Genomic DNA, 11,558 nt, shown 5'->3' with positions numbered 1-11,558 from the left:
GACACGATAAATTCAGGGCGCTGCGCAAATGCCGAGAACCGTTTCAAACCACCACTCTAGCACGCAAGTCAATGGGCAACCAGTAAGAGCAACCTCGTATTGCGGTCCGATCAGATTTTGTCACAGCGGCAAGTTTTTTTTCTTATATCGCCAAACAATGGTGACTATCGCTGCAAACAAAATGTGTCCCAATTCTCGTTACAAAAGAGCCACTCACACTCACATTCATACCATGCAACGAACACACTTCAAAAGCTCGAGCAACAGGTCAAAGGCTGGTGCAAAACAGTGGAGACATGGCATAGTAGCAAGAATGCTGGACGAAGTGATATTTACACAACTCGCGAGTAATGAGCTAAAGGTTCAGAAGTACAATCAAACACTGCACGATGACTCCCGAAATTCTACTCGAAATAGTTTTCCAGCGTATTTCTCAGCATAGTTTTCTGAATGCAGGGGTGAAAAAAAAAAAAAAGCTCGCACAAGAATTGCCCACATATTCCGGTGAACTAGTCGAACTCCCGCCAGCCCCGTTTTCATGTGCATTGCAAAAATAAGCTGTTAGTGACGTCAATGTTAAGGGTTAGCGAGGTCAACGTCAATGGCCCAACACAAAGCGCGGTTGGGCGGCCAATACAACGCTCTATTCTCAATCAAATGAGTTAGCTAAAGCCGTACGGCTGTTCTAGCATCAGGTTCATCCAAGGACGGCACACCGCATTCACTTTTTGAATAAATGCTTTCAAAAGATAACAGCCAATTCTTTTTTACTGATGTCCTTATGTAACAAGAATAGCCTTCGTAACACCGTTTACTGCTCAGTAAGCGTGAAATTACCAATCCGTACCGAATTCCAAGCTGCACGTGTTATCCACTTGACATGTGGGTGCTTCTGACATGGCGCATGGCATAGCTGACCAGCCGGCCGTGCCCCACCGGTAAATCGAACGTTTGGTGAAGCTAAATGGCTTAACCCTTCACTTCCTTTGTCGATGTATGCTTGCGATTAAATAAAATGAACACTTGCACACACAGACATGCAGGAACAACGTCTTAGCGACCCGTAGGAGCGTACAGAGACCTGTGTCGAAGAACTCTTTAACTGTACAGTCGGCAAGGCGGCAGCCTAGGCTCTCGCGAAAACCGTTTAGCATATAGATATTCTTCCCGCCATGAGGCGCACGTGATTGCGACTAACATGCTGAAAAATACGGAGAGAGTAGAGAACGGCTTTACAAACACGTACTTACGACTACAGAGACCTGTCCTTTTTGCTCTTTCTCGGTGAACGTCAAAACAAGCGTGAACTATTCACGACGCTGCGTTAATACGTTCGTATCGTAGCGACTAACCCCACAAAAGCATTAGCATTCTGACTTCGAGAAACTAGCTTGGCTGGGCAACAGGGTCACATTGTTTCAAGACGCTAAGCGTTAATTATTACCATTGAAATGACGCCGGCAGAACAACGCATTCGCGCTTTCTGCAAGCTACTGCCGTCCTTATTGGAGAAGAACTGTGGCATTGACACCCGCGTGGCATTGACAACCACTCTCCATACACGTGGGAGTCTCATTTTGTATGATACTGAGAATGCTGGGAAATAGGCATCTTTGAAGCAACATGTAAAACAAAGATTGCTTGTTGAAAGCGAACTATAGAAGGCGGTGCCTTGTTAGAATTAGACGTGCGGGAGATTTCGGTCTCGGTTCTCATGCGACGATTCGACAAGTGGACTCGTCTCCGTGCAGGCGAGAGTGGTCGCCCCTTGGAAGGAGTTGTGTGGGTCCCTCTAATCACGAAGAAAAGTATTCTTGAGAAAGCTGTAATTCGCACTGCACGGTGGGGTGGGGCGCGAGGGTGAGCCTCGGGTGCAGGCAAAACGCCCAAATGATGGCTTACTTGCAAGCAGTGGCGTAGCTAGGTCGTCTAGCACCCGGGGCCCATGAGCCTTCTGTCACTCCCCCCCCCCCCCCCCCCCCAGGTATAGCCGGCGGAAAGACGGGTGTGTTCAGACGTATATGACACCCCCCACCCACCCCTTCTGTTCCTTGCACCGGGGGCCCACGGCCCCCCGGCCCCTCCTGTTGCTACGCCACTGCTTGCAAGTGTCACTGATATGGACAGTCTTTAGAGAATGGCATACGTAGCTGCGAAGATTAAACCCTTTTCGCTATCACGTGTGTTGGCCCTATCCCTATCTCAGATCAAAATTCGTGACTCACAACCATAGCGCACGTTTCCCAGATAAACTCTATCAAGGGGGAAGTCTCACTCTCGCTTTTACGTAGACCAGTCCATGGGTGGACACAAATCAGCACGAGACAGCCTCTGGCGCCTTCAAGTTCTTACTCTTACGTTTGCAATAGGGTATGTACTAGGAAAGTTGCCCGTGCTGCTTAAAGGAACAAAAAGGCACCACGAAACAATAAAATTTCCGTTAACGCCAGTAAAAGACACAGAGGGTACCAAATTCATCCGGCAAATAATCAAGGGAGTTTGATTTTCTGAACACGACGAAAAGTTATCATTCTCATCCCACATAAAAGCTAGGAACAACAGGTTTACAGTGTTTTCCCGGACATTGTGTAATGAAATAAAATAAGCCTAGAGTCACTACAGCATCAGAATATTTGTCTTCAGTACTGATTTGCAGCGCAGAGAAAGAAACTAACGCCCTTGCAGTGGTCACCAAAGCGTCAACACCGCGAACAAGTCGGAAACCGTTGAGGCTACAGAATGTCCAAGAGAGACGCGCTATTCTCACCAATGAAACGAAAACTATTCGTTGCCGCTGATTAGCCAGTTACGACAGTTACGATTCAACGAGAACAAATCAGGAGCTATCGTAGCAGTATAACTGATTCGCTTTAGTTTGTCTGTTCTCGTATAGAGTCAAAAGTCACGCAGCACGTCGGCGGAAGGCTTGGAACGCATTTAAAACGTAGCAGCGGCCATTTTGCACCTTATACTCGTGGTATTATGCAACGAAGACTCGCTCGGAGTGTATCTAAGAATAGAGTACATTAGCAGGTACGAGGTAGCTCACGCAGAAACGCAGGGTGTAAGAAAACCGAGAAGTGACGACGGGTACCGACAACGTGTCGTGCATCACACGGGACCGATGCGGCGACGAACCGAGCGTCGGAGTGCGGCGTCCTCCCCCGAAACGACGGATTCGGAGCGTCGAGAAAAGTGAGAAAGGAAGTGACGTCACGAAACAGCGCAGCACTAAAATAACGACGTCCGCCGTTACGCGACGTTCAGGCTACAGAGACTTCGTTTTTTTTTTTGTGTGTGTGAAAGGCCTTTGACAAAGGTAGAGAAACAAAATAAATGTTCCGACTCAAAAGAGACTCTGCAATATTTAAAATAACCTCGCGCAAGGCAACTCAGTACAGCGATGAGCCGCAAATCATAAGCTGTAATAAGTTTAATTGTTTGTGGTCTTTCCTATCCTCTCGCTCATTCCTATCATTTCGTGTCCTTTTAGGTCATAATAAATATGAAACAGCTACGCCAGCAACATGAATTGGCAAGCTGTACTTGATGAAGCGCTCCAAGGAGATCAAATAGAGATTTCCTCTATCGCATTCCGCATTATACTAGTGTTTAACGCAACAAATATTAATAAAAATTGGGCACAACTGTAGGAACTCTTAAAGCATTGAACCCTCGATGTAGGCTCTCCTTGCAAAAGAAATGCTCTAGCTAATATTGTGTAAATAGAACCCAATCCTAAGGGAATATCGAATAAATAAATAAATAAATAAATAAATAAATATAGCTCAGTAATGTGATAAAGTGATGATCCTGTGGTTCCCGTGCATATGCAGCCAAAGACTACAGTTTCGACTGCGGCAAAATTTCCTTTGAAGTATACTTCAGTTCTGTGCAAAGAATTTTATTTGTGGTGCCGCGATGTCACTTCCATTTTCAGTCTTTCAAGACTCACCAACTGTCCGCGTTCTGAGCCCGGGAAGTCCCCGCGCCGCTATATATAGAAGGATCAATATAGTTTGACGTTACAGAAACTGCGTATTATTATCACATTCTTTAGGAATACACACGTGCACGTCATTTATGTATACAGGAGCGCAGAGAATCAAATACGAGATACACTTTGGTACACGCGACACTCCGATCCCACCACATGCAGGTGGTGTTGCACACAGCACATTGCAACGGGGGACTGCTGTTCGCTGGAGAGCTGGGTATACATATAACATACCTCAATATACAGGTGAAGCCAGTAATTCGGGAGTTTTGAGAGCATGTTAAATCGAACTTTCTTCATTTCTGCCGTCTACTGCAGCGGACCTGCTCAACGCAGATAGAAAGACAAAGTACGGGATTGCAGGAAGATCAGACAGAGGTACGTGTTACCTTCAAGGTTTGCTACCCTACGAGTAAGAGTAAGGTGAAAGGGAAATGAAGCCAGATTTATGATCTTACTTCAGTGACTTTGACGGCTGCAGCATTTATCGGTATGTGAATAACGAGTACCGTAAGGAAGACGTTTGTTACGGATGAGCGCATGCAGACGACAGCCAACCTTAAATAACACAACGAAACGACCAGACAACGAGATGAGTCTTATATGGGGAGAGGGTGATGAACCTGAAAGGTAAAGCGGCTCTAAGGAAACACCGCCTGGCAAGGAATGCCTATAAGAATTTTCACGTTGAGAAGCAGGGTGACATCATGCTTGAAAGATATTCTAACGAACTCTGATTTGCTTATATAATTCTCCCAGCAAAAAAACTACGCATAAGAAGGGCCACACTAACTATAAGCTGCATACCAGCTCCCGACAGAAAATGTCTCGCTGAAGTCTTAAAATGTGCCTGGCAATTTCAGTCAAATGCTGCCGTCGTCTACACAGAAGGAAGCAGCCTAGACTCGTCGAAACCAAAGCCAGCGGCCCTCGTAGGGAAGTGCTCGAACACACACACACACGGGCAAGCAAGCAAGCACGCACGCACAACACATACACATTACTGTCCGATGACTTTTGTAACAAGGATTGGGACATCTTGAGACGCGCGCTCTCACTACAGCTTCAAGGATGTATCTTATGCTGTGAAACGAGTGTAGTCTCCGCGCGCAGACAGAAAGAGAAATGAAATAATGTTTTTGCACGTTTCGTGTTCGAAGGTTTCTCCTAGAGTACACGACGATTTTTTTTGGCCCGATGTCTTCCTGCAGTGTGATAATAAAGGAATGCACCGAAAATGCGAGGAGCGGAGGGCAACTGTTGCCAACTGTGCGTGGCCATTTGAAACTGCAAATCATCCTAGAAGCGGTGTGCAAGGCGGGCATGCTGCTCATGCATACTTCTACCCAGAAAGTCTGTGATTACAATCGGATGTTACGAAATTTCGAAAAGAAGAAAAAATGAATAATACAGCAGCATAAATTTGCTTTGGTCGCTCAGTATTGCAATCAACAGGATCGATCTTTGTGGTGCCTATGTAGCTACAATAAGTATTAAAATGTGGACGTACAGAAAGAGGTGAGAAAGAACAAAACAAAAAGAAATGATCGTCTTCATAAAACATAGCGAGGCAAGCATTCTTTTGTTTTGTTTTGTTAACATCACCGCTTATCCAAGATAATCCTAGTAACGGTAAGCTCAAGGGTCGCGCTTCACAGAACTGAGAAGCGCACACTGTGTATATTCGTGAATAATTCGGAACTCACGATAACGAGACAATGCGAGACACAGACGTGCATTCAGCGATGTATGCGTCTCTGTCTCGCGTTCCCTAGTTATCGTGCGCTGCAAGTGATTCGCGTTGAATTAACTAGCCCAACAGTCTATTCTTGCCTATATTGCTGATCAACTTGGGGGCCGCAACGAAAGAGATCACAGATAACCCTATCAATGACAACAAAGCGTCAACAATATTTAATGCCACCGGACCAACAGGACTAGAACAGTCGTTGAGGTGACGTGGCTCATGACTCTTGCATCACCACTGCTATACTAAATCCTAATGACATTTTAAACGTGGCCTAGCTCAGTTACCATATAGTGGCGACTCGCTACTCCGCTTGTTTTTGGATCATGCTCACAGAACGCACATATAGATTATTTTCTTACAAGCTGCAGCCACGACCAAGAATAAACACTATAGATGTATTAACCGCTCTGGGCATCCACCTTATCATTGTATTTGCGTGTCACAACTTGCTCAAGTCGGTATGACATTTACACATACACCCCACGCTTGGTTCTTAGGACGGTCGAAGCGAAGTTTAACTGAACGCTAATGGTAATTGTTTCCCGTGGACATCTCTCTCTCCTTTGTTTTCTTTCCTTGCGTCTAAGAAGCAATTAGATACTGTGTGGCTGGTCAGTGTGGTCCCCATGATCTGGATGAACAAATTAATGTTGGCCAAAGCAGGTGGACCACATGCGTCTTTCGCACAACGCGTGCACAAGAAGTCTCACGGTCGACTGCGATTCCTAAAAGCAAACTTCGACGCTCGAGTAAATCACACAACTCCACTCATCTTGCAATAGCTTGCTGCTGGAACAGTTAGATTAATGGTGAATTCGGAAAATCGCACTGGCGAGTACTGGGGTGCCCCGATGCGCCTCTTCATCCAATCATCACCCCAGGGCGCGCCAGTGCGATTTACCGAATTCTCCATTACATATACGCTTCAGTTGTCGCTTCCGGCGCATGCAGTTAGCAAAAGCATAGGCTTCGAGATCAGTTTCTGCTGCCCGGAGGAAGTCATCGCTGGGGTGGTTGGATTTGTAGGACTTGTAGCCGCAAGCTACAAGTCATTTCGTTTCGCTCTTCCGCGAACAAAAAACAACGCTTACACACAGAGAATAAGATCACATCGGATGTGCATGAATTCATGCATTTGACATATTACAGCGAGCTAACTTGTGTTCACAGCGCGATATATTTTTTTTCACGCATTCTTCATATCTGCCTTTGGTTGTTCAAGTTAGCCACCCCCAATTTTGCTTCACTAACTGCAGTGTTTTACAATGGCCTTCGAGATAACGAGGCACGCCGAAGTGCTCACGTCGCCCATGATTGCACTTTCATTTTGAAAGTGAAAGTGAAAAACGAAAACGAAGGAGTACAAACATCAACCTGCACTGCGAATGACGAAAGGTATGTGCAGGAAAAATTAGATAACACCGAGCACTAGTATACGGTGAATATTCGGCACACACGGGCGTGCAACGACGTGAAAAAAATGAAGTAATGAGCACAGAGGAGACGCCATTCTCATTCCGTCACGGACAGGATTGCTCCGATTGTTCAGGTGAAATACTTTGGTAGATGAGAAATGCAACAACAATATTAACGTGTGTTTCGAAAGCAAGAAAACACACACACACACACGCACGCACACACACGCACACACACACACACGCACGCACACACAACTACACACACGCACACACAACTACACACACGCACACACAACTACACACACGCACACACAACTACACACGCACACACACGCACACACAACTACACACGCACACACACACACGCACACACACACACACACACACACACAAAAGAAACTGCGTATAATCCCTTAGCTCTTACTTGACGCATAATAAGCAAATTATGTTTTGTCTTCAGGAGAAATTGTGACAGGCAGGGCGCAATTATTCGTCGATAACTTCGTTTCTCCAGAGTATAATACACGTGTTTCTTTTTTCTACGCTCGCAACGGACCTAGTGAAAAAATGTCGAGTATTATAAACGCTGCATTGGAAGTAGATGAGAACATATACTGAGTCAAACGCTACCGTCTGCGACAACTCTTAATGACAGAATGCCGACATCGACGCCAACACCCAAAAGAAAAAAGAATAAACGCACTAGCACAAGTGAAGACTGCGAATGAAGGCATCTGAAACATAAATGACTCAAGCAATACGTTTGGATTTTCTGCCTTTAAATTCTATATATCCAGGTCCAGGAGCAAATGCTTCAAATACAAGTTCTACTAGAGTAATCGCGCGCAGAAACTGCAACAACGGACGTCGCGGCTCGGCGCGCTCACACCTTGCTCGCGGTTCGGAAACCGCGACAGGGGGTCCTCAATAAACCGCTAGAGAATGGCTCGCACTAAGCCACTCTGCAACCTTAATAAAAACGGAGTCGGTGCGCACAACAATGTGATTATAGTTGCTCCAAACAAAACAGCCCGGCATCCTATGAAAAACAAATTATAAGGAAAAAGAGACGACGAAACGGTAGTACTTTCAATTTCACAAAGAAAGGAAAGTTTGAGGAGTGAAACGGGGTTCAGTGCCAAACCCTTACGCTGGCAGATAGAACCTGGAGGCATTTAAGACGCGCCTCTCCACGCCCGCGTCGGTTATGCACCAAGAAAGGCGTTAGCTGTTTCATTTTGCCTTTCAGTTGCTCAATCAAGTACAAGAAAGTGTCTTCGGTGCAGGCTGTGCAATTCAGCGTGCTCATACTTTGATGCTGTTGGACCCAACTGTTGCAAGAGCTGATCGCTTTGTTTCTTAATACGTTTTTGCAATAAGAAGCTCGAAATGGTTAGTAAAGACTTATCTGTTTAGGCCCGATAAGTCGTACAATGATGCCGTTAAGTTAAGGGAAATTGGTCACTTAATTTGCAGCGGACAGCAGAAATAATAATGCACCTACAAACGCAGAAATATGAGAAAACATACCGATAAAGCCCATGATGCCATCTTCAGTGTTTTCTCCTTATGTAAGAGACCACCTCGATATTCTGCATGCTCTTCGTATCTCAAGAATCTGCTTTGCTGTGAAGAATGCGAGCGCACCGAGTATCGCGCCAGAAATATTTCTTTTCTTTTCTGCGCACATAAGAATGCGAAGGTTCTCGTTTATCTTAAGTTGGAGCTTGTCAGCCTTCGCAGGTTGCTCTGTCCGGACACGTCATTCCACGACCTGTCACCCATACGGCAACCTTTTCGAGTACCCGATCGTCGTGCGGCGTGTAGTCGTCATTCAGCAGATCTCACGCGGAACGCTCCAGACCGTCTGGGTCTGGAGCGTTCAGACCGTTTGCCCCCCAAAACACGCAAAGCTATCGCACGAAGCAGATGCCAGAGGCAGCGTCGCCGACCGACCCGTTTCGCGGGCACTCTCACTTTTTTTCGTAACGCCGTTTCTATAGCCACACGTTTCGCCGGAGCGACGCACAAACGGATAATCGTTCACTTTGCAACAACGCTCAGGGAACGTCCAATCAGCGCGCACCGAAATTCGTATGCCAAAAAAAAAAGCGATCGATCGAGCAAAAGGTCCCAGAATGACGGCCGTCACCTGATCAACCAGCTCAAGCTCACCACTCGCTTTTGTTCTTTTCTTCTTTCTTTTTTGTTCCTTTTCGCCTAGCAAAAGATGAGAGATGCTCTCTTCAGAGGAGCCGGGAGATACCAAACTGCTATCGGGCTTGCATGTTGCGAAGAGATTAGATGGAAGGTGGCGGTGCTGGTGTAGGCGCGGACGGCGAGAGCCGTGCGGTACACGCGCGCACGCGGGCGGCAGGGTTCCGCTCCACCGGAACCGGAAGCGACGCGTACGCAGCGTCACGGACACGGCGGGTCCGGCTGGCTGTCCGCGTGGAGAAGCACCACAAGCACCGCGGACGTCGTCGTCGGCGCAGTTCGTGCACGTGGAGTGCGCACACCGGCCTAGCGAAGTGTCTGGCCAAGGCTACGCCGCTCTGCGAGCGTCACAACCGTCAGCAGTGTCTACGTCACCTCGTGGCAGAAGAGCGTACACTTGCCAGCGGCTGACGACACTACACTACACATGCAGACTGGGGTCGAGCGGACGTGGGCGACTCCTGGCAGCACCGGACGGCCGGTGCCTCCCTGCTTCTTGCTTCTTTGTCAATCGCGTTTCGTTTCACATAAGCGGTCTCTCTACCTCTCTCGCTCGCACACAGCACTCGGAAGACGTTTGATGATGGCGTGCAGAATAGAATACATTTGGTTTGCGGCACTCTTAGCCGCAGCCAAAAGTGGTTTTTAGTTCTAGTTAGTAGCTGTAGGCTTCTTCTCATAAATAACTTTCTATCTTGATTTGGGCTTGAAGAAGGTTTCCCGGTGGGAGCGGCGGCGACCTTGTTGCTTCCTCCGCCGCCATCAGAGGGTACCTGCGGCTTGTCGTCGGATGGCGAGATGCGGCTCTGCGGGGCAGTGGCTGCGAGGTGACGGCGACGCTGGTCAAGCCGCCGCCGCGGCCGTGACCCCGACCGCCGCGCCTGACGGGTGTGTGAGGAGGGGGGCTGCGGCCCCTGGTTCTAGAAGAGGAGGGCCTCTTTCTCCGGCTCGAGGATGAGGCTGGAGGCGCAGCGAGCCCAACCTCAGAGCGAGGCGAGGCTGTCTTCGACGCCCCCGCCGTCCACTGCGCCCTTGGCCGGTCGCTGCGCGAGGCTCAGCTTCAGCTGCTCGCCCGAACTGCCTGCGCTCGCGTCAGCACGGCCAGCAGCACCGCGCCAGCACGGCAGGGAAGTCCACGCGCAGGGGCACAGGGCCGGAGCGAGGTGCGGCAATGGCAAGTGGTCAGTGAGCAAGAGAGGGGGGGTAGGGGAGAGGGAGAGAAAGAACAAAAAGAAAGCGACGGTTAGTTATGAGTCGCTGTAAAGAACATGTCGAGAGAGATGTCAATTTGACCGCGGAAGTGATTCGACCCGACCCAACCTTAGCCGTCAGAACCCGACTCGGCAATAATTTCAACTACTCGACTCCACTCACCGACCCACGCCGAGTGAGCGTCATCGAGCGAGCGGGAGGTTGGAAGCAACACGCTACCATTTACTCTAGTTGAGTTTGTGTTTTGTCATTTTCTTTGCTGTGTGCTTGGTTTACGCAACGCACGACGTTTGCGCCTATCTTAATTTGTTTTGTTCCTTACTAGAGGTTCGATTGCGCAACATTTGGACGACACACACAGAAGAGAAACACGCAACACGCTTTGTGGTGTGTGTCGTCCAAATGTTGCGCAATCGAACCTCTAATATGCTATACCAACACGCCCAGTCTTCAACCTTGACATATTATGTTCCACCATCGTCAGACGAAAGCAACGAGCCCTCACCACTTCGTGGCGACTTGATCTTCGTTTATTTACATTTCAGTAAATTAGGTACACCGAACGTGCATCGTCCTACCGCCGATCTCACTTGCACGACATGAAGCGTACCCCGACGTCGATGCAGCATCAGAGAAAGTTGTGAGGTCGTGCGCGCTGACGATCACGGGATAATGTGAAGTTGCGAGAGAGCAATAACTTCGAAACGATGCACAATTTTGAAGCACAGTTGGTTTCTTCTTATATGCAGTTGGCCGCCGTCAATTGGAAAGGGGTCCTTCGACTATCCTGTTCAAGAAACACCTTACGCACAACTCGTGTCAATTAGTTCCGCCTGCGGGAGCAGCGTGCTTGGGCAGCTACACTCACGAAAGATTTAGTTTGCAGGTGATGACTGCCATTTCGGAATTTCAGGATAATCTCGCTGCATACTTTTTTCTTACTTGTAGCGTTTGTAGCGCCTAA

At 48.0% G+C, this 11,558-nt stretch overlaps 1 protein-coding gene across 9 annotated transcripts in view; it reads right to left on the bottom strand.

The window, feature by feature from the left end:
- Positions 1-6,473: 6,473 nt before the first annotated feature.
- The window catches only part of LOC135908347 (metabotropic glutamate receptor-like), a 348,987-nt gene continuing 343,902 nt past the window's right edge, over positions 6,474-11,558 (bottom strand). For 8 of the 9 annotated variants that reach the window (XM_070539030.1, XM_070539033.1, XM_070539029.1 and 5 more), the window contains one exon: positions 6,474-10,463. In XM_070539030.1, the coding sequence (XP_070395131.1) occupies positions 10,366-10,463 (98 nt within the window). In that variant the 3' untranslated portion in view covers positions 6,474-10,365. The remainder of the gene's footprint in view (positions 10,464-11,558) is intronic. The other variant, XM_070539036.1, reaches the window with a different exon arrangement.

This window comes from Dermacentor albipictus, chromosome 5 (genome assembly GCF_038994185.2).
Source record: "Dermacentor albipictus isolate Rhodes 1998 colony chromosome 5, USDA_Dalb.pri_finalv2, whole genome shotgun sequence".
Taxonomy (NCBI): domain Eukaryota; kingdom Metazoa; phylum Arthropoda; class Arachnida; order Ixodida; family Ixodidae; genus Dermacentor; species Dermacentor albipictus.
This window is presented reverse-complemented; position numbering and strand designations above follow the sequence as displayed.